This window comes from Cherax quadricarinatus, chromosome 16, assembly GCF_038502225.1.
Source record: "Cherax quadricarinatus isolate ZL_2023a chromosome 16, ASM3850222v1, whole genome shotgun sequence".
NCBI lineage: Eukaryota > Metazoa > Arthropoda > Malacostraca > Decapoda > Parastacidae > Cherax > Cherax quadricarinatus.
The window spans coordinates 11,718,077-11,740,922 of NC_091307.1; the positions used below are offsets into that span (position 1 = coordinate 11,718,077).

Genomic DNA, 22,846 nt, shown 5'->3' on the forward strand with positions numbered 1-22,846 from the left:
AGTTGTTTACAAGAATTAGAGTATAACTAGATTTAAATTGACAAGATAAAATATGCAAGTTAAGGTAGCAAAATAATAAAAAAAAGTAGAAAAAAAAAATATATGAGGTAGTTGGTACTAGTTAGCAAAAGATAGTTAAGGGCCTTGAACAATAATATAATTGAAATATACACTAATTGCACACACAATATAGTCACTAAGATATGAAAACAATCTTAGAATAGGACTTATAATATAAACTTATAATATAAAAATACAAATTGAAATGGTACTTGCAATTGCACTAGGGTCTGGTATAGGTTGTTGACAAGATCAAGAGTATAACTAGATTTAAATTGACAAAATAAAATTCACAAATTAAAGTACCAAAAGAATAATAAGTAAAAAATAACAATGGCAATGTCTTGGTTATAATATGATAGTAAGATGGTAGACAGGTAGACAGGTACACAGATACACAGGTACAAAGGATAATATAAAGGTTGGAGTTGAATATACAAACTTGGAAATTTGGCAACAAAATGTTATGGGAAGTATAAAATAATGATTAATGTACAAGAGTAAAATTGACTGATAGTAAATATGGTGTTTAATAAAATTTTAGTAAGTAATAATGATTACAAAATAAGTGAAAAAGTAATGTTTATTTCTTTCAAAATTGCACTGGTAGTTATACTTGAGGTTATTTGGCAGTACAAGGTAATTAAGAGTACTCTAAGATAGTAAATGTGGTATTAAAACTGGTTAAGGTAATTAGACAAGTAATGGTTATTAAATGATGTCAAAAATGTTAAGAGTAAATTGTATTGATAGTAAAAATGGTAATTATTAATTTTAGTAAGTAATATCAATTGATAGTATTTAAAAAAATAGGTAGAATATGGACAGAGAAAGTATCGATTCAGCTAATATTTAAGCAAACAATAGTAAATAAGAAAATTAGATAAGGTGACTTATGCTTACTAGTAAAATCACAAAATGAGGTAGTTGATTATTTAATTACTAAGAGATTGTACTACGAGATTTGAACAATAATGGAGCAAAACATACACTACATTACGTAGGCTTTTAGGTTGGACATTTAGTTATTCTCTGTAAGATCAGTATCCCTGAGAAATCGTGATAGATCATTCTCGTTCGTGATTGTGTACAGTTGACCTACATTTGTTTTCCTAACTAGAATTTTCCCATCCCGTGTGAAGCATTGGTGTATTGTGTCATTATTCTCCCGCTTAAGTTTTCTGACTCTATACAGGAGGTTCTGACGTTTTTTGGTAAGACTCTCGTTTATGTATACCTCTTTCTTTACTTTAATAGATGCAATTATTAAGTCTTTTTTCCTGTCATGTGAGTGGAATCTAAGCATAACACTTTTTCTACCATGGGATCCTAGTAACCTGGCTTCTTTTATTTCTGACTCTGGTACAATAACACTTGTTTGGTCCTTTATGATCTGCAGAGTAATTTCTTTACTGTTTGTTTGGTTCATATCACTGGGAAAAAGTGGACTGTTAACTATTACTGCATCCGATAGTTTATCTTGCTCAGTTTTATCTTCTTGGAGAGCAAAGTAGTCACTGAACTGGTTATCTAAGTTGTTCTTCCATTCTTTTACTGCTTCTTCAACCTTTGTATTAAGAGATATTATTTGTTCTGTGTGGCTTATGACTGTTTGGATGGTCTTGTCACAGTTAGTCATTCCTGGTGTTGATAACTTTTGTTCAAGACTGAGGATTTTGTTCTCGAGTTGTGTCATCCTGGTGTCTTGTTTTGTTAGTGTCTCTTGAAGGTTTATATTTTCAATAACTAAGGTGGAGATGCATGTCTTTAGGGTATCTGGATCGTTGGTCATACCTGAGAGACTACTTGGTAGGTTGAATCCGGGGAAGAGAGGGGAGGATGGGCTGGTGGCAGCCATATTTGTTGTTATTGTTGTGGTGTCGCCTTGAGCGGTGGTGAGTGGGGTGGTTGCTGGGCCGGCGTCCTCCTGGCTACACTTGTTGAATAGTTGATTTTTCGGTGTTTTCTTGCTGGCCTTGGTGCTGTTTCCTCTTAGATTGCGCCTCATAATACTAAGGAATTGTTGTAGTTAAGAAAAAGTAGTTATACAAAGCTTGGGGTTACGTTGTTCGGCTGGCAGCGGGGTGATGCTTTTGGTTTGTGGGCAGTCTTCCTTTGATCTCTAATATTTTCGATTTGTAGGTTTCACTGTTGGTAATCTTGGTCATTCTGGGTGCTACGTTGGGTGGTGCAGTTTTGCTTGTAACTAGGTCATCATAGGAGCATTGGTGGCTCTGATAGTTGGAGAAAAGTACGGAGCTTGGAGGTTGCTGCTGCCGCTGCTGCCGCTTTTATGAATGATGAAAGTATTTTCTTTTTGGGGATTTTCTTTCTTTTTGGGTCACCCTGCCTCGGTGGGAGACGGTCGACTTGTTAAAAAAAAAAATAAAATAAAATAAATTCAGGGAAACCGGTTATTTTTATATAGCTGGACTTGAGTCCTGGAAATGGGAAGTACAATACCTGCACTCTAAAGGAGGGGTTCGGGATATTGAAGCAGACCTAGCAAAAATTGAATATTTCCTATACACTGAGCCTTATTTCAAGCTATTTCTGGTCCTGAAACCAAACAAAATCATCCCTATTTCAGTAGTATTTCTTCCATTTTTTTCAATTGATACCAAGAAACATCTTGCTTTTCCTATCAAGCACTGTATGGGGCAGGATTTTTTTTTATACTGTGAATGCACCACACAGATCGATTCTCTTATGTCTAGGCCAAAACTTACTATTTGTAGCATATTTTAATGCACCGCATTTAACCCTTAAACTGTCCAAGCAGCTCTACGTTCACATGTGTAGTGCTCCAAAAGTAGATCTACGTCTTTTTTTACATATTTTCAAATATAACAAAAAAAAGTAGATCAAAGCTTTTTTACATGTTTTCAAATGTAAAAAAAAAAAAGATCTACTTTTTTTACATACTTTCAAATGATGAAAAAACGTAGATCTACGTTTGGACAGTTTAAGGGTTAAAACAGATCTACATGGGTGACACTGTCATCAGCAATATACATCTAGGTAAGAGACAGTGAAAGGGTTAATACATGCAATATTTTTCTTAAGAAATTTTATGTTTGGTATACCAAAGAGATTTCCTCAAAAGACAAAGATAATAAACTTACCAACTGATAAAACATGCCACAGTTCAAATTTGTTTAGGCAGACTCCATACAAGAAACACTTTTCTCTTGAGAAGTATACATGATCACCATTTTCTAAACAAAGCCGGCCAATTAGACAATGAAGTTCAGTAATAAAACCTTTTGCAGCACTCTGTAGAAAAAAAAAATGATTAAACGGTTAGCTAGAATACACACACTAAATTTATGTTAACATGATACTAAAATTACATAAAAAATATATAAACATCTGATGAATTAAAAATTTCTTGCCCTATAGCTTTAATTTAACTTTGAAAACAAATTTACACATGCTCTTCCTTATCTTCTATCTTCTGCCTGGTCTATAATGAGAACCCTATTTGATGGCCCAGTTGGCTCCATCAGCCTGATTTTTTTTCAAGACATCTTAGTGATGTTCATATCAGTCAGACAGTCCAACACAGGTCTCACAGAATGATTGATCAGAATTATTTTTTAAACATACTAGCCATCATCTACCAAGGTAGGGAGACCCAAAAATGAGGAAACATTCAGTTTTTCAGATGATCCTCTGAAATGCAACATCTTCACCCTCCCCTTTAGAGTGTAAGCACTGTACTTCCCACCTCAAGTCTGGCTAACAGGTTTTCTTGAATCCACTTGTAAATACAGTGGACCCTCGGTTATCGGCCAAAATCCATTCCAAAAGGTCGGCTTAAAACCAAAATGGCCAAAAACTGAAATAATATTTCCCATAAGAATTAATGTAAATCCAATTAATCCGTTTCAGACACATTCTTACCTCGACTAGTGGCCTACATCTCACCTCCTGGTGGTATATAAGGCTCCATCCTGTCACTTCAACTCCATATTGTTTCAGACTATGGAACAATACTCTTCTCCAGACTGAGGGACTGACCACCTCAAAACTTCAAGGGTGATGGACTGATTACATCATCTCACGTCTCTTCTGATTCTATCAACTTTTCTGTACTCGACTAAAGAAGCCTACTGTGTAGGCGAAATGTTTCAAAATAAAGATACCTAACTGTTGCATATGTCTTACCTAACAACCTGTCGATATTTTATACCAATTTAATATTCACATTTTTTAAAGATTAACTATAGTTTTACATACCCAAAACAATGAGAACTAAATAAAATGATTAATGTAATGGATAAATGAACATTTAAATCACTTTTACCTTTACTGAAGAGTCTTGTTGGCGTATGCAATATGGAAAGGAGCGGAGAGGGAGGCGAGTTTAGTTTGGAGACAGGACAAAATGCTTAAATATGACGCTATTATCAACTCTACAGCTTATTTATCTATCACAATTCATCTAATATGACATAATAAACAACAGTAATGACAGAGGAACATGATATATACTACTCTAGAATGAATAACTTATGTCATTACATATATAGAGTGGTGGTGGTGTTGTTGGGTTTATAAGGGCCACTGAGAGCATAAGCCGTACATATTAGTAGTATTGGAGGCAGCAGCAGAGGCCACCACCATTATTCACACAAACAATGTACGTAATTTATAAATAAGAAATATTTACACTTTATAAATAAGAAATATTTACACTTACCTTGGAGGAGATGCTGGCAGGGCAGCGTATATTGTCAGTGGCCCTATATACCTCCAAAAACACTGGAGGAGTCAGTTTCATGTCGTCCTTTTTCTATCGCTTAATCGCTTAACTACTTGCTACACCATTAATGCTACACTTTATCGCTGGCTGGCGCCATAGCCCTTATCGACTCCTGCTGCTTTAGTATTGTACATATCGTAGAATCACTGAAGAAGGCACAGTCTCCCCTCTCTGTTCCTCCTTCACTCTCATAATTTTCAACAACTTCTTTTTTAAATTCCATCGTGTTTTTCACTTTCTTTACCAAAGGAACTTTCTTTGGATCCATGGTTGCTTATTTCGCAGTTGCACTTAATCAATAACCACAAAAAACAATGGATTATAGTGAAATGTTTGGATGAATGCACAGAGGCTTCCTCACTTGCCCAGAGACTGCCAGACTGATTCACAAATGCGTGGAGCGGCGGGTGGACACGTCCAATATGGCCCATAACCGAAATAGAATTTCAGCCAAAAGACCGGGTGAAAACCGAACTGGCTGATACCAGGAATGGCTAATAACCAAGGGTCCACTGTATTGCCTTCCTCACACCCCAATAGCACGTCGTCATACAAACCACTCATCTCCACCCATTCTGATCAAACCATTCATCACAACTGATCTAACATGGAGGTTCATGCCCACATTGATGGGGTTGTATAAAATAATTTAAACACTGCTCAATACTAAAATATGTAGTTTAAACACTGCTTAATACTAAAATACATACATAAATACAAAAGAATTAGACGGCATAAATGCAAATTTAACCTCATTTTACTTTGCTGAAAAAGAGTTGAGTGCCTACTAGGATAGCGGAGAGAAGGGAGGAGGAGGAAATGTTATTGTTTGGAAAGAGAGTCCCCTTCTCTTTTCTGTCTCTTTTTTCCTATTTGGACCTGGTTGAAGCTCACCAGGTTTGACTTTTACTAAAAATCTGTCCAAAGAACTTTGCTTCTGCTTTCTCCTCTGGATGTTTTGGAAATGTGACATTGTCTGATCATTCCAGACAATGCTATTATGGCTTGTTTGGGCTTTGTTGGGGTGGTACTTTTCTGCAAAGTTTCTGACGTCCATTCATTTGGCAAAGATTTCCTTGATTAATGATGTAGGGGCTTCCTCCAAGCAGAGTTCATTGTTCTGTATGAAACTTCCTGCCAGGCTTTGTCAATGAGAGTTATGCAATGGGCGAGAGTAAAGTGATCTTTCCAAAACTCCCTCAGGGTTAACCATTTTCTTTGTTACTTGGCTCTTCTCATTAACTTTCTTAGAATTCATGGTTAACAAATTTACTAAAAATTTATAAGAAAAAAAAAAAAACACAAAATCACATGAAAATTCACAGAGTTACAGTGTGGGTTGTTTACTGAATGGTAGCACTGAGAGTACTGACACAAGTGGGCAGTTGTGGTTTTGTCTTGAGAGAGAGGCAAACAAGGATAGTGCACTGTGTTGTGACTCATTTTGACCCATACTAGTTCTAGCATGAGAGTTGCATTCCAAACAAAGGTCGTATACCAAGCAAAAATTTTCGCATCCAAACAGGATGTACGTATACCAAGTTGGACTTATTCCAAAGCGGACATATACCAAGGTACCACTGTACTAGAATAACATTACATTTACTGGGAAAGTATTAAACCCATAGGGGTTATACAGCACTTGGGGGAATGGGAGGAATTCATATATGATCCAAAGAAAGCAAAGTCAGGTCCAATTCCTTGGATCAAGAGCTCCAATAGAATTTTCAAGCTATACATTCTTCCGTATAGCTTGAAAATTTTATTGAACTCTAAGACTACTAAAAGAAAGCCATTTCCAAAGTAATTATATTTTATGTTATATCCTAAATGAACACATTGAACCCTTAAACTGTCCAAACTCAGATTTGCATTTACTTGCGTAGCGCTTCGAACGTAGATCTACTTTTTTTTTTTTTACATGAGAAAGCATGTAAAATCGAACTTAGATCTACGTTTGGAAAGTTTAAGGGTTAAGCTTACCTTCTTCTCTTCAGTCCATGATTCAAGTGATTTTTTTATCTTACGTTTAGCCCCAGTTGACGGATCAATATCGATTTCAGGTCCTTCTGGAGCACTCTGTACTTGTTTCTTCAACCTTTCTGCCACTGATTCACTTTTGCTACTTTCTTGGCTTGATGACTGCAGTGAGCTTGTCTGAAATAAGTCCTTCTTTCTAAGGTACAGTATTCCTTTTGTTTACACAATCTTCTAAACTTATAATATTTGCTGTATCAGTCACACCTGGTAACTTTAAATCTGCAACAAGCCTCATACATACAATACATATACAGTACAGATCAAAGGTAAGAAGGAGAAAGAACAAAATCAGGAAAAGGAATACAGTAGTGTCCTAGAGCAAGAAGCAAAATATAATATTCAAATATGTAATAAAAGGAAATCATATGTGAAAGAAAAAATATGAAGAATTAATTATGACGATGAGATCTAGGAAAGGAGGGTAGCACCAACTGCCTGAAACAAGAACCTTTCTTGAAGGGTTCAGGAAGGAAAGAAAGCCCCAATTCCTTGGAACAAGAACCTTTCTTGAAGGTACCATGAAGGGAAGGAAGTGCCAGTTGGTTGGAAAGAGAAGAAATTAGAGGAGTACAAGTGTGAAATATCTCTCTGGGGAAGTGGAACAGAATTTTTCCTCCCTAAGCCATGTGTATCATAACAGGCAACTAAAATGCAGGGAGAAAGGGGTTAGTAACCCCTTCTCCTGTATAAATTACTAAAGTTAAAAAGAAAAACTTAATACTGCATTATTTTAACAGCATTAATATAAAAAATGATAAGAAAGCAATTGAAGATAATTGTATGGCTGACAAACCACCTGTAATTTTTTTAAGCAGCAGTCACTTTTCATTAACCCTTAAACTGTCCAGCGTGGCTCTACGTCCACATGCGGGGGGGGCTCCGAACGTAGATCTACGTTTTTTTTTTTACATGCTTTCAAATGGGGAAAATCAAGGTCGCAGCACTACGCACGTGAATGAAGATCTACGTTTGGACAGTTTAAGGGTTAAGTACCTATCTCGGTGGGAGATGGTCAGTGTTAAAAATAAATACACCGAGGCAAATCTCTTGAAATTTCAAAGAAAACGACTTCAAAAAATTAATAAGGAGTTTAGTGATTATTATCCTATGTATGGAAAAGCGATAAACCCATAAGAGCCTTACAGGACGGTGGGTGAGGGAAAAAAAAATGAAATGGTGAAATCTTTTTTTGAGGGTAATGACAACTCAAGTATGAAATTTGATGGAAAACTTATGGAATTATGCAGGATTAAAGTTAGTGGCCAATTCCATTGTTCTATTTGACCAAATTCTTAGCTATTTTGCTAGTATGCCTTCCATTCTTTCAACTGAGCACAAGAAACCACCTATTCAACTATTAGAACTATCCTAGAAAGTGCAAAGAAATGAGTAATTTGGCTAATTTTACATAAAAAAAAATAAGTAGTCCAAAATAAACAATGTATCCATTCTAGGCACTAAAACAGCATTTCCTTGGTTCATTAATCACGTCCCTAGGCTTCTTCTACATTATACCTGACTTTCATTCTGAATTCATAATCACACAAAAAATTAAATACAGCCTCTCCTCACTTAATGACAGAGTTCCGTTCCTAAGACCACATCAGTAAACGAATTCGTTGCTAAGACAGGAGCATACTATAATGGTAGTGGGTTTGTGTCAACCATCTTTGATATTGTTTTAATGTCACCTCTGCACCATTTATAACATTTCTGGTATATTTTTAAATGTTTATACAGTAGTGTACTGTATACTGTAATAAACACAATAGAGGAAATCAGCTCTAATACAGTAGGGCCCCACTTATACTGCAGGTTAGGTTCCAGGCTGTCGCTGGAAAGCAGACATCGTCAGAAGGCAGAACGCCATTTTTTCCATTTATAAATGCATATAAATGCCAGACAACAAGTTTACACCAAATTATATTAAGTTAGTAATAGAACTAGGCATTAAAAACACAAAAAGTAAAATACATTCACAGTACATTCATTACTTATCTTAAAGTATTTGTAATCTTAATGTAGGGAGAGAGGTGAGTAGTACTTATTTGTAGGAAGTCAGGTGCAGGTAGCCCTGGCTCCCCGTCTCATACTTAATATACGATATTTAAAACATCCCAGAGAGGTAAAATACACATACAGTACACTCATTATTTACCTTAAAATATGTGTAGTCTTAACCTGGAGTTTACCTGGAGAGAGTTCCGGGGGTCAATGTCCCCGCGGCCCGGTCTGTGACCAGGCCTCCTGGTGGATCAGAGCCTGATCAACCAGGCTGTTGCTGCTGGCTGCACGCAAACCAACGTACGAGCCACAGCCTGGCTGGTCAGGAACCGACTTTAGGTGCTTGTCCAGTGCCAGCTTGAAGACTGCCAGGGGTCTGTTGGTAATCCCCCTTATGTATGCTGGGAGGCAGTTGAACAGTCTCAGGCCCCTGACACTTATTGTATGGTCTCTTAACGTGCTAGTGACACCCCTGCTTTTCATTGGGGGATGGTGCATCGTCTGCCAAGTCTTTTGCTTTCGTAGTGAGTGATTTTCGTGTGCAAGTTCGGTACTAGTCCCTCTAGGATTTTCCAGGTGTATATAATCATGTATCTCTCCCGCCTGCGTTCCAGGGAATACAGTTTTAGGAACCTCAAGCGCTCCCAGTAATTGAGGTGTTTTATCTCCGTTATGCGCACCGTGAAGGTTCTCTGTACATTTTCTAGGTCAGCAATTTCACCTGCCTTGAAAGGTGCTGTTAGTGTGCAGCAATATTCCAGCCTAGATAGAACAAGTGACCTGAAGAGTGTCATCATGGGCTTGGCCTCCCTAGTTTTGAAGGTTCTCATTATCCATCCTGTCATTTTTCTAGCAGATGCGATTGATACAATGTTATGGTCCTTGAAGGTGAGATCCTCCGACATGATCACTCCCAGGTCTTTGACGTTGGTGTTTCGCTCTATTTTGTGGCCAGAATTTGTTTTGTACTCTGATGAAGATTTAATTTCCTCGTGTTTACCATATCTGAGTAATTGAAATTTCTCATCGTTGAACTTCACACTGTTTTCTGCAGCCCACTGAAAGATTTGGTTGATGTCCGCCTGGAGCCTTGCAGTGTCTGCAATGGAAGACACTGTCATGCAGATTCGGGTGTCATCTGCAAAGGAAGACACGGTGCTGTGGCTGACATTCTTGTCTATGTCGGATATGAGGATGAGGAACAAGATGGGAGCGAGTACTGTGCCTTGTGGAACAGAGCTTTTCACCGTAGCTGCCTCGGACTTTACTCTGTTGACGACTACAGTGGACCCCCGCATAACGATGGCATCGCATAGCGATTTTTCCGCATAACGATTACTTTTATCGCAAAATTTTTGCCGCGCATACCGATTAAAAACCCGCATACCGATTTTCGTCCGAGACGCGTCCAATGTGCCCTCAGCCAGCCTCACATGTGCCGCTCCGTCCCATTGTTTACCAGCCAGCCTCCGCGGTAACATCCAAGCATACACTCGGAATATTTCGTATTATTACAGTATTTTCGGTGCTGTTTCTGGAAAATAAGTGACCATGGGCCCCAAGAAAGCTTCTAGTGCCAACCCTGTGGTAAAAAGGGTGAGAATTAGTATGGAAATTAAGAAAGATTTTGAAGGGTTTGGGGCTAACCCTGAGAAGCCTATGCCAGTTGTGGAATCCATTGTGCCTACTTCAAAGATTAAGGAAATGTGTGCAGAGTGGGTTGAACTGCAAACCTTTATAGATGAAAATCACCCTGACACAGCTGTTGCAAGCCGTGCTTGTGACTATTTCAATGACAATGTTATGGCCCATTTTAGGAAAGTCTTGAAGGAACGGGAGGTACAGAGCTCTATGGACAGATTTCTTGTGCGACAGAGGTCCAGTGACTCTCAAGCTGGTCCTAGTGGCATTAAAAGAAGAAGGGAAGTAACCCCAGAAAAGGACTTGCTACCTCAAGTCCTAATGGAAGGGGATTCCCCTTCTAAACAGTAAGAAGATAATGCTCTCCCCTCCTCCCATCCCATCAATCATCACCAGATCTTCAATAAAAGTAAGTGTCATGTAATTGTGCATGCCTTTTTCAGTTTGTGTGTATTAAAATTAACATTTCATGTGGTAAAAAAAAAATTTTTTCATACTTTTGGGCGTCTTGCACGGATTAATTTTATTTCCATTATTTCTTATGGGGAAAATTCATTCGCATAACGATTATTTCGCATAACGATGAGCCCTCTTGCACGGATTAAAATCGTTAACCGGGGGTCCACTGTACTCTCTGTGTTCTGTTAGTGAGGAAATTATAGATCCATCGACCGACTTTTCCTGTTATTCCTTTAGCACGCATTTTGTGCACTATTACGACATGGTCACACTTGTCGAAGGCTTTTGCAAAGTCTGTATATATTACATCTGCATTCTTTTTGTCTTCTAGTGCATTTAGGACCGTGTCGTAGTGATCCAATAGTTGAGACAGACAGGAGCGACCTGTTCTAAACCCATGTTGCCCTGGGTTGTGTAACTGATGGGTTTCTAAATGGGTGGTGATCTTGCTTCTTAAGACCCTTTCAAAGATTTTCATGATATGGGATGTTAGTGCTATTGGTCTGTAGTTCTTTGCTGTTGCTTTACTGCCCCCTTTGTGGAGTGGGGCTATGTCTGTTGTTTTTAGTAACTGTGGGACGACCCCCGTGTCCATGCTCCCTGTCCATAGGATGGAAAAGGCTCGTGATAGGGGCTTCTTGCAGTTCTTGATGAACACAGAGTTCCATGAGTCTGGCCCTGGGGCAGAGTGCATGGGCATGTCATTTATCGCCTGTTCGATGTCATTTGGTGTCAGGATAACATTAGATAGGCTTGTGTTAATCAAATTTTGAGGCTCTCTCATAAAAAATTCATTTTGATCTTCAACTCTCAGTCTGGTTAGTGGCTTGTTAAAAACTGAGTCATATTGGGACTTGAGTAGCTCACTCATTTCCTTGCTGTCATCTGTGTAGGACCCATCTTGTTTAAGTAGGGGCCCAATACTGGACGTTGTTCTCGACTTTGATTTGGCATAGGAGAAGAAATACTTTGGGTTTCTTTCGATTTCATTTATGGCTTTTAGTTCTTCCCGCGATTCCTGACTCCTATAAGATTCCTTTAGCTTAAGTTCGATGCTTGCTATTTCTCTGACCAGTGTCTCCCTACGCATTTCAGATATATTGACCTCTTTTAGCCGCTCTGTTATTCTTTTCCGTCGCCTGTAAAGGGAGTACCTGTCTCTTTCTATTTTACATCTACTCCTCCTTTTTCTTAGAGGAATAAGCCTTGTGCATACATCGAGTGCCACCAAGTTAATCTGTTCTAGGCATAAGTTGGGGTTTGTGTTGCTTAGTATATCTTCCCAGCTTATATCGGTTAGGACTTGGTTTACTTGGTCCCACTTTATGTTTTTGTTATTGAAGTTGAATTTGGTGAATGCTCCCTCGTGACTAGTCTCATTATATCGGTCTGGGGCTCCACACATACATGTCTGAACCTCAATTATGTTGTGATCTGAGTATATTGTTTTTGATATGGTGACATTTCTTATCAGATCATCATTGTTAGTGAAGATGAGGTCTAGTGTATTCTCCAGTCTAGTAGGCTCTATTATTTGCTGGTTTAAATTGAATTTTGTGCAGAGATTTAAAAGCTCGTGTGAGTGTGAGTTTTCATCAGAGCTGCCTCCTGGTGTTATTACTGCAACAATATTATTTGCTATATTCCTCCATTTTAGGTGCCTTAAGTTGAAATCCCCCAGGAGCAAGATGTTGGGTGCAGGAGCTGGAAGATTTTCCAGACAGTGGTCAATTTTTAACAGCTGTTCCTGGAATTGCTGGGATGTTGCATCCGGAGGCTTGTAGACTACCACAATGACTAGGTTTTGGTTCTCGGCCTTTACTGCTAAAACTTCCACTACATCATTTGAGGCATTAAGCAGTTCTGTGCAAACAAGTGACTCTGCAATGTACAGGCCAACTCCTCCCCCTTTTGCCTGTTCACTCTGTCACATCTGTATAGGTTGTAACCTGGGATCCATATTTCGTTGTCCAAGTGATCCTTTATGTGGGTCTCAGTGAAAGCCGCGAACATTGCCTTTGCCTCTGCAAGTAGTAAACGGATGAAAGGTATTTTGTTGTTTGTAGCTGGCTTTAGACCCTGTATATTTGCGAAGAAGAATGTCATCGGACTGGTGGTATTGTTGGTACTGGGGGGGGATTTTTTTTTCCGGCATTAGTATCTGTATCTGTTGGTTTGGAGTGGAAGAGTGGAAGAGAGGTGAGTAGTATTTATTTGTAGGAAGTCAGTGTAGGTAGCTGGTAGGTGTAGCCTGCCTGGGCTACACCTACCGGCTACCTACACTGTGGCCCAGAGCCATATTATTAACATAGACATACCTTGTTCACTGAATTTAATCGTTTCTAACAACTACCTTTAGATGCCATCATAAACGAAGGAAGAAGTAATGAATAATTCATGCCGAAAATTGTAAACAAAAGCGGAGTGGGGGAGTGGCTGGGCCAAACACAGATTCATACACATTTTCTCTGATGGCTGAACAGAGAAAATGTAATGTTGTCCCTCCGGCCGGCTACCACACAGCTCTGCAAGTATTATTATCAGAGCACATATAAAATATGCAATAAATGCCAGACAAGTTTACACTAACTTATATTAAGTTAGCAATATAAATAGGCATTAAAAACACAATAAAAGGTAAGATACACACAGAGTACACTTATTACTTACCTTAAAATATTAATATTAATATGTGAGAGGTGAGTGGCAGGGTGTTTATTGAAAAAAATTAGAATGGCACACCCTCATCCTCTAACTTGGCACTTAAAGCAAGAGGCTTATGACTCCTCTTTTTATCACAGCTAAGCTAGAGCCAACAAGTTAACGAAAGAGTAAATGAGAGAGAGAACGAGATACAGAGTTCAGACAATGTAAGAATACAAACTGAAGAGGTATTGGGTGATCAATTGGTCAGGCGAAATAAATGGGTATTAATGTGTGTCCTTTAGTTCATTCACGTACGTTTGTAAGAGTTTGTAAAACATTTACCTCAATTTTTTTTTATTATAAAAATAATTATCTCACAATACAAATACTCTTACATTGTGTACAAGTTGTACAAGTTAGTACAGAATAAACAAACAGCAACACACCAGTTTTATAGTGAATGAAGATATTATTATTATTATTATTATCATAATAAAAAGCACTAAATCCACAAGGGTCGTGAATTGCTATATATAGAGTGAAGGCATACAAAAAGAATATTTTTCTACAGTTATCCCCCAGTTTGACTAGAGAAAATGTAATTCTTCCGACACTCCCTACACAGCTGCTTTGTAAACAAATCTCATATTTACGTCAATTTTTATTCTGAGTGTATGTATCTTGTTTATATGCTATGTAATGGGTTTCATATATAATTTTGAGGAAAATATCATAGATGGATTCATGAAAATGCCTATATTAATGTAAAATAAGACATTTAGTGTACCCAAGAGTGATTATTATTACGTAGTATTGGCGTCAGAAGTAGAGAGACTCTTAGCGATTTTAATGTGTACCTGCACACTAGCACAGTGTGTAAGTATATTTAGGTACAGGTACACATAAGTATAATTATCAGAGTACATATAAAATACACAGTAACTTTAAAACACTTGAAATTTTGGAAAGTTTCCTGATATAATAGATGTGGTCATGGAGAATGTAAACAAACCAGGTGGGGGGTGCCGTATTTGAAAGACCGCTTGCTGTATAGCAAATTTTGGTCATACTTTGACATTACCATATTAGCAGAACGCCATAAGGCGAAACGCCGTAAAGCGGGGCCCTACTGTATATATTATTTAGGTGTGCATACTGGTCAGAGAGCTCATCATAAGTCTGAGTCGTCAGTAAACGAGTATATCACTAAATGAGGAGAGGCTGTATTTACCTAGCTATTTCTCAGATAATAAAATATAACCAGTAATGATTGGTCACAGTTTATGAAGTACGGTGGAACCCCAAGTTTTGGCCATAATCCGTTCCAGGAGCTAGGCCTAAACTCGAAACGGCCTAAAGAGAAAGCAATATTTCCCATAAGAATTAATTTAAATACAACTACAGTGGAACCTCAAAAATCGAACTTAATCCGTTCCAGGAGCTAGTTCTAAATTCGAAAAGTCTGAAATTCGAAGCAATATTTCCCATAAGAAATAATGGAAATACAATTAATCCATTCCAGAAACCCAAAAATATTCACACGAAAAATACATTTTATAGAGATTAATTACAGTTTTACATAAAACAAATACTATAGTTTTTAATTATGTATAGTAACACAAATAAAATAACATTTTTACTTACCTTTATTGAAGACTGGTTATGGCATCTGGAAGATAGGGAGGAGGAGAGAGGGAGTTGGGGTTAGTGTTTGGAAGGAGAATCCCCCTCCATGAGGACTTCAGGTAAAGCCCTCTCTGGGGTTACTTCCCTTCTCTGTCTTTTAATGCCACTAGGACCAGCTTGAGAGTCACTGGACCCCTTTCTCACAAAATAACTATCCACAGCTCTCTGTTTCTGGCGCCTCTTTAACATTTCCCTAAAATGGGACATGGTTCTGTCACTGAACTTGTTGCAAAGATGGCTTGTTTCACTTGTTCAGGTTTGAATTCTTCACTGTCTATGTACCCCTTAAACTCCTGTACAAACTTCTCAGCCGCCCATTTGTCTGAACTGGCTGCCTCACCATGTCTTACAACATTGTGTATGCCACTACGCTTCTTAAATCTGTCAAACCAGCCTCTGCTGGCCTTAAATTCACTATCAGCACTGGTTCCAGGAGTTTTCTGTACCAGATCGGCATGCAACTTCCTTGCCTTTTCGCAAATAATCGTCTCTGAAACACTATCACCTGCAATCTCTTTATCCTTGATCCACACCAGCAACAACTTCTCAACCTCTTCAACTATCTGTGGTCTTTTTTTGGTCAGCATATTAACACCTTTCACAACATCAGCTTCCTTGATTTGTTCTTTCTTTGACAGGATAGAACTGATGGTCGACTTGTTTTTCCCATACATCCTGGCAAGCTCTAAGTCTCACACCACTCTCATACTTCTGTATTATTTCCTTCTTCACATCTATGGTGTTTCTCACTTTCTTTACCACAGGGGTACCACTAGCAAGTTTCTTTGGGCCCATGGCAGCTTATTTCACAGTCCCACAAGCACTAAACACAACGAAATAATCGTAAAATGTGTGAATGAGAGCGCAGGTTAGTGTTCACTCAAGCATAAACAAAGCTAGACTGCTCACTGTGCCTGCACGGGGACGCGGACAGAGCGGGCCCACGGACATGTCCCGTACCTGGCAGTCCGAAAATAGGGGCGCGTTCAATAATAGGGGGACAGTTTGTCCGAAAAAATGGCCCTAGTTTCGAAACGTTCGATATGTGATACGTTCGATTTTTGAGGTTCCACTGTAATCTGTTCCAGACCCACAAAAAATACATTTTTTAAAGAACAACTATAGTACTTACAACATACATATAGTACTTAAATGAGTAATGTAATACATAAATAAACATTTAAAATCACATTTACATACCTTTATTGAAGAGTCTTGCTGGCATCTGGAAGATAGGAAGGAGGAGAGAGGGAGGACTTAATGTTTGGAAGGGAAATCCCCTTCCATAAAGACTTTATGTAACAAGTCCTTATCTGGGGCTACTTCCCTTCTTTGTCTTTTAATGCCACTAGGACCAGCTTGAGAGTCACTGGACCCCTGTCGCACAAAATAACTTTCAAGAGTGCTCTGTTTCTGGCGTCTCTTTAAGATTTGCCTAAAATGGGACATTGTTTTGTCATTGAACATGTTGCAGAGATGGCTTGTTTCAGCTTGCTCAGGGTGGTATTTTTCCACAAAACTTTGCAACTTATTCCACATATGTCCTTAGTCACTGAAGAAGGCACCTCCTTCACTCCCTCTTCCTCCTCCTCCTCTGAAGCAAGTTCCTCAGCTGTGGTCTGATGCAGTTCCAGTTGAAGCTCTTGCTTCAACTGCTGCCACTAGGAAGTTTCTTTGGGCCTATGGTGGCCTATTTCACAGTCACAATCAATAAACAAGCACTAAACACAATGAATTTATTGTGAAATGTTTGGATGAGCACACAGGGTAATGTTCACTCAAGGATAAACAAAGCTAGACTGGCTCACAACGCCTGTGTGGGCAGGAGGACAGGTCTGGTAAGCCGGCTGAAACACAGGGCACAGGCCAAAACTCGGCACAAAATTTAGCTGAAAAAAGCGGTCGAAACTTGAAGCAGCCAATGCTCAGGGGGGCCGAAACTCAGGGTTCCACTGTAGTAATAACTGAATCAGACCTATTGAAAACCCACAGAATAGACTTGGGGTGTAGGGGGGCCTTACCAATCCTCAGGAAAATTGGCAAAAATCAAATACAGCGGAACCCCGGTTTTCATCTTTAATCCGTTCCAGAAGGTCGGCCAAAAACCAATTTGTACGAAAACTGAGGTAATATTTTCCACATGAAATAATGTATGTAAATCTAATTAGTCCATTCCAGACACCCAAAAATATTAACAATATTAACAATATTAAAAATATTAAAAATATTAACATTTTATAGAGAATAACTATAATTTTACATACAGAAAATAATGAGAAATCAATATAAATGACTAATGGAATGGATAAATGAATATTTAACATCACTTTTACCTTTATTGAAGACTCTCGTTGGCATATGGAAGACGGCGAGGAAGGGAGAGGGAGGAGAGGGTATTGTTTGGAAGGGGAATCCCCCTCCATAAGGACTTCAGGTATCAAAGCCCTATCCGGGGTTATTTGACTTCTTTGTCTTTTACTGGCACTAGGACCAGCTCGAGTCACTGGACTCCTGTCGCACAAAAAATCTGTCCAGAGAGGCCTGTTTCTGGCGTCTCTAAGATTTGCCTAAAATGGGACATGGCATTATCATTGAACATGTTGCTGACACGGCATTATCATTGAACATGTTGCTGACACGGCTTGCAACAGCTTTGTTAGGGTGATATTTCTCCACAAAACTTTGAACCTCACTCTACTTTGCACAAAAGTTGTTAATCGCTGAAGAAGACACATTCTTCCCTCTCTCTTCCTCCTACTCTGAAGCAATTTCTTCAGCTATGGTCTACTGCTGCTCCAGATGAAGGTCCTGCAGCTCTTCAGTGATCAGCTCTTCCCTGCGGTCGTCCACCAACTCTTCCACATCCTGGCCACTCGCCTCCAACCCCAAGAACTTCCCCAAAGGCATAGCAGATTCCACAACAGGCGTCAGGTTGTCAGGGTCAGCCTCAAACCCTTCAAAATCCTTCTGGAGGACATATTCTGGCCACAATTTTCTCCAAGAAGAGTTAATCGTCCTGGAAGTCACTCCCTGTCAAGCCTTACCTATAAAGCTTATGCAACTGAGGATACTGAAGTGATTCCTCCAGAACTTTCTTAGGGTCAATTCAGTGTCCGAGGTCACTTCAAAGCACCTTTGAAACACTGCTTTGGTGTAGAGTTTTTTGAAGTTTGAAATGACCTGCTGGTCCATGGGCTGGATGAGAGGAGTGGTATTAGGGGGCAAGAACTTCAATGTGATGAAACTAAACTCCCCCAACAATTGGTCTTCCAAGTCTGGAGGATAAGCAGGAGCACTGTCCATTACCAGGAGGCACTTGAGTGGCAATTTATTTTCCAGGAGGTATTTCTTCACACTTGGGCCAAACACTTCATTGGCCTACTCAATGAAAATTTGCCTAGTGACCCATGCCTTATTGTTAGCCTTCTACACCACACACAATTTACTCTTGATGACATTGTTTTTCTTGAACACTCTGGGATTTTCAGAGTGATACACTAGAAAAAGGCTTCATTTGAAATCCCCACTAGTGTTACTGCAAAACAAATGAGTTAGCCTATCCTTCATAGGCTTGTGTCCTGGCAGTGCCTTTTTCTCCTGCGTGACATAGGTCCTCTTTGGCATTTTCTTCCAAAAGAGGCCTGTATCATCACAACTGAAGACTTGCTGGGGGAGGAATCCTTCAGCCTCTACGTACTCCTTGAATTCATCAACGAATTCTTCAGCCCCACATATGTCCGAACTTGCAGCCTTGCCATGCCATACCACACTGTGTATGTCACTTTGTTTCTTGAATCTGTCGAACCAGCTTTTGCTGGGCTGAAATTCACTAACAGCAGCACTAGTTCGAGGCATTTTCTTTACGAGATCCGCATGCAACTGCCTGACCTTTTCGCAAATTGCCTCCACAACACTATCTTCCGCTGTTTTTGGTTGATCCACATCAGCAACAACTTCTCAACATCTTCAATTGTTTGTGATCTCTGTTTCATTAGTGCATTTACCCCTATTTACCCCTTTCACAACATCAGCTTCCTTGATTTCTTTTTTCTTCGCCAGGATGGAACTGATTGTTGATTCAGACTTCCCTTACATCCTACAAGCTCGACCACATGTACGCCACTTTTGTATTTTTCTACAAGTTCTTTTTTGAATTCTATCGTGTTTCTCGCCTTCTTTACCAAAGGGCTGGCACTTGGAACTTTCTTTGGCCCCATGGTTTATTAAGCAGTCGCAAGCACAAACAACAATGGATTGTTACGAAATGTTTTGGATGAATGAGCAGAGTAATGCTCACTCAACGAGTAACAAAGGCAGACCGAGTCATGAACGTGTGAGTGGCTGCTTCCCATGGGCAGGCGGGTGCATCTGGTGCGGACAATATCTGAGTGGATGTACAAAAACGGGGAAAATTTCGCCAAAAAATGTGGTTGAAAACTGAATTGTACAATAACCGGACTGGACGAAAACCGGGGTTCCCTGTATATCTGGTACTTTAAAGTGCAATCTGAAGCTATCATCATTCCTTGAACCAATCAAAATCATCTATTTCAGAAGCACAGTATATCTTCCATCCTATAAATAATACAAAGAAACAGTCAATGAAGCCATAAAAACCATCCTAGAAAACTCAAATTTGCTATTTTAAATCAAACACACAGTCAGTTTTGCTTTTTCCATCGTGCAGTGGGGGAAAGGACTTTTTTTTTTTATACTGTGCACACTCATCACACTTACCCAGTCTCTCATATCTAGGTCAAGGCCTAGGTCAAGATTTACCCCAGCATCAATAATGTTGATCTATGTGGCTGCCACTCAAAGGGTTAACCGTTTTTATTTCATGTTTCCACTATTCGTTATGCAGTCTATTCATGCAATATCACCGGAGGATGTGTGGTATTAGTGAAAAAAGTATACAGCATTTTATTTTTTCCCAGGTATGCATCTTCACTTACATGCTGTAATAAGAATCCATGAAAATATGTTTTGATATACAGGTCTCCCTCAACATTCGCAGGCTTCACACATTCGCGAATTCCCAACCGCCAAATTCCCAGCCTCCAAATTCCCAGCCGCCAAATCATATTTAAGTTTCCCGCCACCTGCGAGTCACTACTACCCTCCCTCCGACCCCCGCAACTGGCAGCCAACCCTCCCACCACTCAGTGTGGTGAGTGTTTTGTTTGTTCATTATTTGCTATTAAACTACAGTATAAATAATGTAAACACATTCATGACTGCATATTGGAATGGCTATTTGGACAGGTATTGGACAGTGACATCATGTGTTTACTCTTGAACACAGTAAAGAATCAAACATTTCTGCTACTGCTAATAATAACAATAGTAATAATAATAATAATAAATGCGATAGAATGAAGAAGGAAATTGTACAAAAATAGGAGGGAGTGGTTGACACATCGTCAGTGTGGCTTTGTTTATGCTGGAGTGAGCATTAGTCTCCGTGCTCTTCCAAACATTTCACAATAATTCATTGTGTTTGGTGCTTGTAGATTGAGTGTGACTGGAATGGTTGAGGCAGTGGGTGAGGCAGTGGGTGAGGCAGTGGGTGAGGCAGTGGTTGAGGCAGTGGTTGAGGCAGTGGGTGAGGCAGTGGGTGAGGCAGTGGGTGAGGCAGTGGGTGAGGCAGTGGGTGAGGCAGTGGGTGAGGCAGCAGTTAAGGCAGTGGTTGAGGCAGTGGTTGAGGCAGTGGGTGAGGCAGCTGTTGAGGCAGTGGGTGAGACTGGGAGAGGCAGTGGTTGAGGCAGTGGGTGAGGCAGTGGGCGAGGCAGTGGGCGAGGCAGTGGGCGAGGCAGTGGGTGAGGCAGCGGTTGAGGCAGTGGGCGAGGCAGTGGTTGAGGCAGTGGTTGAGGCAGTGGTTGAGGCAGTGGTTGAGGCAGTGGGTGAGGCAGTGGGCGAGGCAGTGGGCGAGGCAGTGGGTGAGGCAGCGGTTGAGGCAGTGGGTGAGGCAGTGAGTGAGACAGCGGTTGAGGCAGTGGGTGAGGCAGCGGTTGAGGCAGAGGGTGAGGCAGTGGGTGAGGCAGTGGGTGAGGCAGTGGGTGAGGCAGTGGGTGAGACAGTGGGTGAGGCAGTGGGCGAGGCAGTGGTATTTAATAACATACATGTTAATAATAATAATAATAATAATAATAATAAATGTTAATAATATGTATTATTATTATTTATAACATGTTATTAAATACCACTGCCTCAACCCCTGCCTAAACCACTGCCTCTACCACTGCCTCAACCGCTGCCTCACCCACTGCTTCAACCGCTGCCTCACCCACTGCCTCAACCGCTGCCTCACCCACTGCTTCAACCGCTGCCTCACCCACTGCCTCAACCGCTGCCTCACCCACTGCTTCAACCGCTGGCTCAACCGCTGCCTCACCCACTGCTTCAACCGCTGCCTCAACCACTGCCTCAACCACTGCCTCAACCACTGCCTCAATCACTGCCTCAATCACTGCCTCACCCACTGCCTCACCCACTGCCTCAACCGCTTCCTCAACCATTCCAGTCACACTCAATCTACAAGAACCAAACACAATGAATTATTGTGAAATATTTGGAAGAGCACGGAGACTAATGCTCACTCCAGCATAAACAAAGCCACACTGACGATGTGTCAACCACTCCCTCCTATTTTTGTACAATTTCCTTCTTCAATTCTATCGCATTTATTATTATTATTATTAGTAGTAGTATTATTGTTATTATTAGCAGTAGCAGAAATGTTTGATTCTTTACTGTGTTCAAGAGTAAACACATGTCACCATCCAATACCTGTCCAAATAGCCATTCCAATATGCAGTCATGAATGTGTTTACATTATTTATACTGTAGTTTAATAGCAAATAATGAACAAACAAAACACTCACCACACTGAGTGGTGGGAGGGCTGGCTGCCAGTTGTAGGGGTCGGAGGGAGGGTAGTAGGGACTCGCAGTGGTTGAGGAAGTGGTGGAGGCATTGGTGGAGGCAGTGGTATTTAATTACATACATGAAGGAAGGCGGGGTAGGGGTCGGCCTAGGAAAGGTTGGAGGGAGGGAATAAAGGAGGTTTTGTGTGCGAGGGGCTTGGACTTCCAGCAGGCATGCGTGAGTGTGTTTGATAGGAGTGAATGGAGACAAATGGTTTTTAATACTTGACGTGCTGTTGGAGTGTGAGCAAAGTAACATTTATGAAGGGGTTCAGGGAAACCGGCAGGCCGGACTTGAGTCCTGGAGATGGGAAGTACAGTGCCTGCACTCTGAAGGAGGGGTGTTAATGTTGCAGTTTAAAAACTGTAGTGTAAAGCACCCTTCTGGCAAGACAGTGATGGAGTGAATGATGGTGAAAGTTTTTCTTTTTCGGGCCACCCTGCCTTGGTGGGAATCGGCCAGTGTGATAATAAAAAATAATAAAAAAAACATGTTATTAAACCATAACATCCATGTATTTAGTACAATTTACGACGTTTTCATGTACAGTGGACCCCCGGTTAACGAACTTTTTTCATTCCAGTAGTATGTTCAGGTGCCAGTACTGACCGAATT

The 22,846-nt window shown here is 40.1% G+C and overlaps 1 protein-coding gene across 2 annotated transcripts in view; it reads right to left on the bottom strand.

Annotated features, from left to right (window-relative positions):
• Nucleotides 1-22,846, bottom strand: part of LOC128692047 (uncharacterized) — a 91,754-nt gene that overhangs the window by 19,659 nt on the left and 49,249 nt on the right. The window contains exons 4-5 of one of the 2 annotated variants that reach the window (XR_011392055.1): nucleotides 6,856-6,985; nucleotides 3,186-3,336 (exon numbers count right to left, since the gene is read on the bottom strand). Coding sequence is in view for 1 of the 2 variants with exons in the window: in XM_070085406.1 (XP_069941507.1) it covers nucleotides 3,186-3,336; nucleotides 6,812-6,985 (325 nt within the window). In the remaining variant the exon portion in view is untranslated. Of the gene's footprint in view, nucleotides 1-3,185; nucleotides 3,337-6,811; nucleotides 6,986-22,846 lie in introns of both variants that reach the window. The other variant, XM_070085406.1, reaches the window with a different exon arrangement.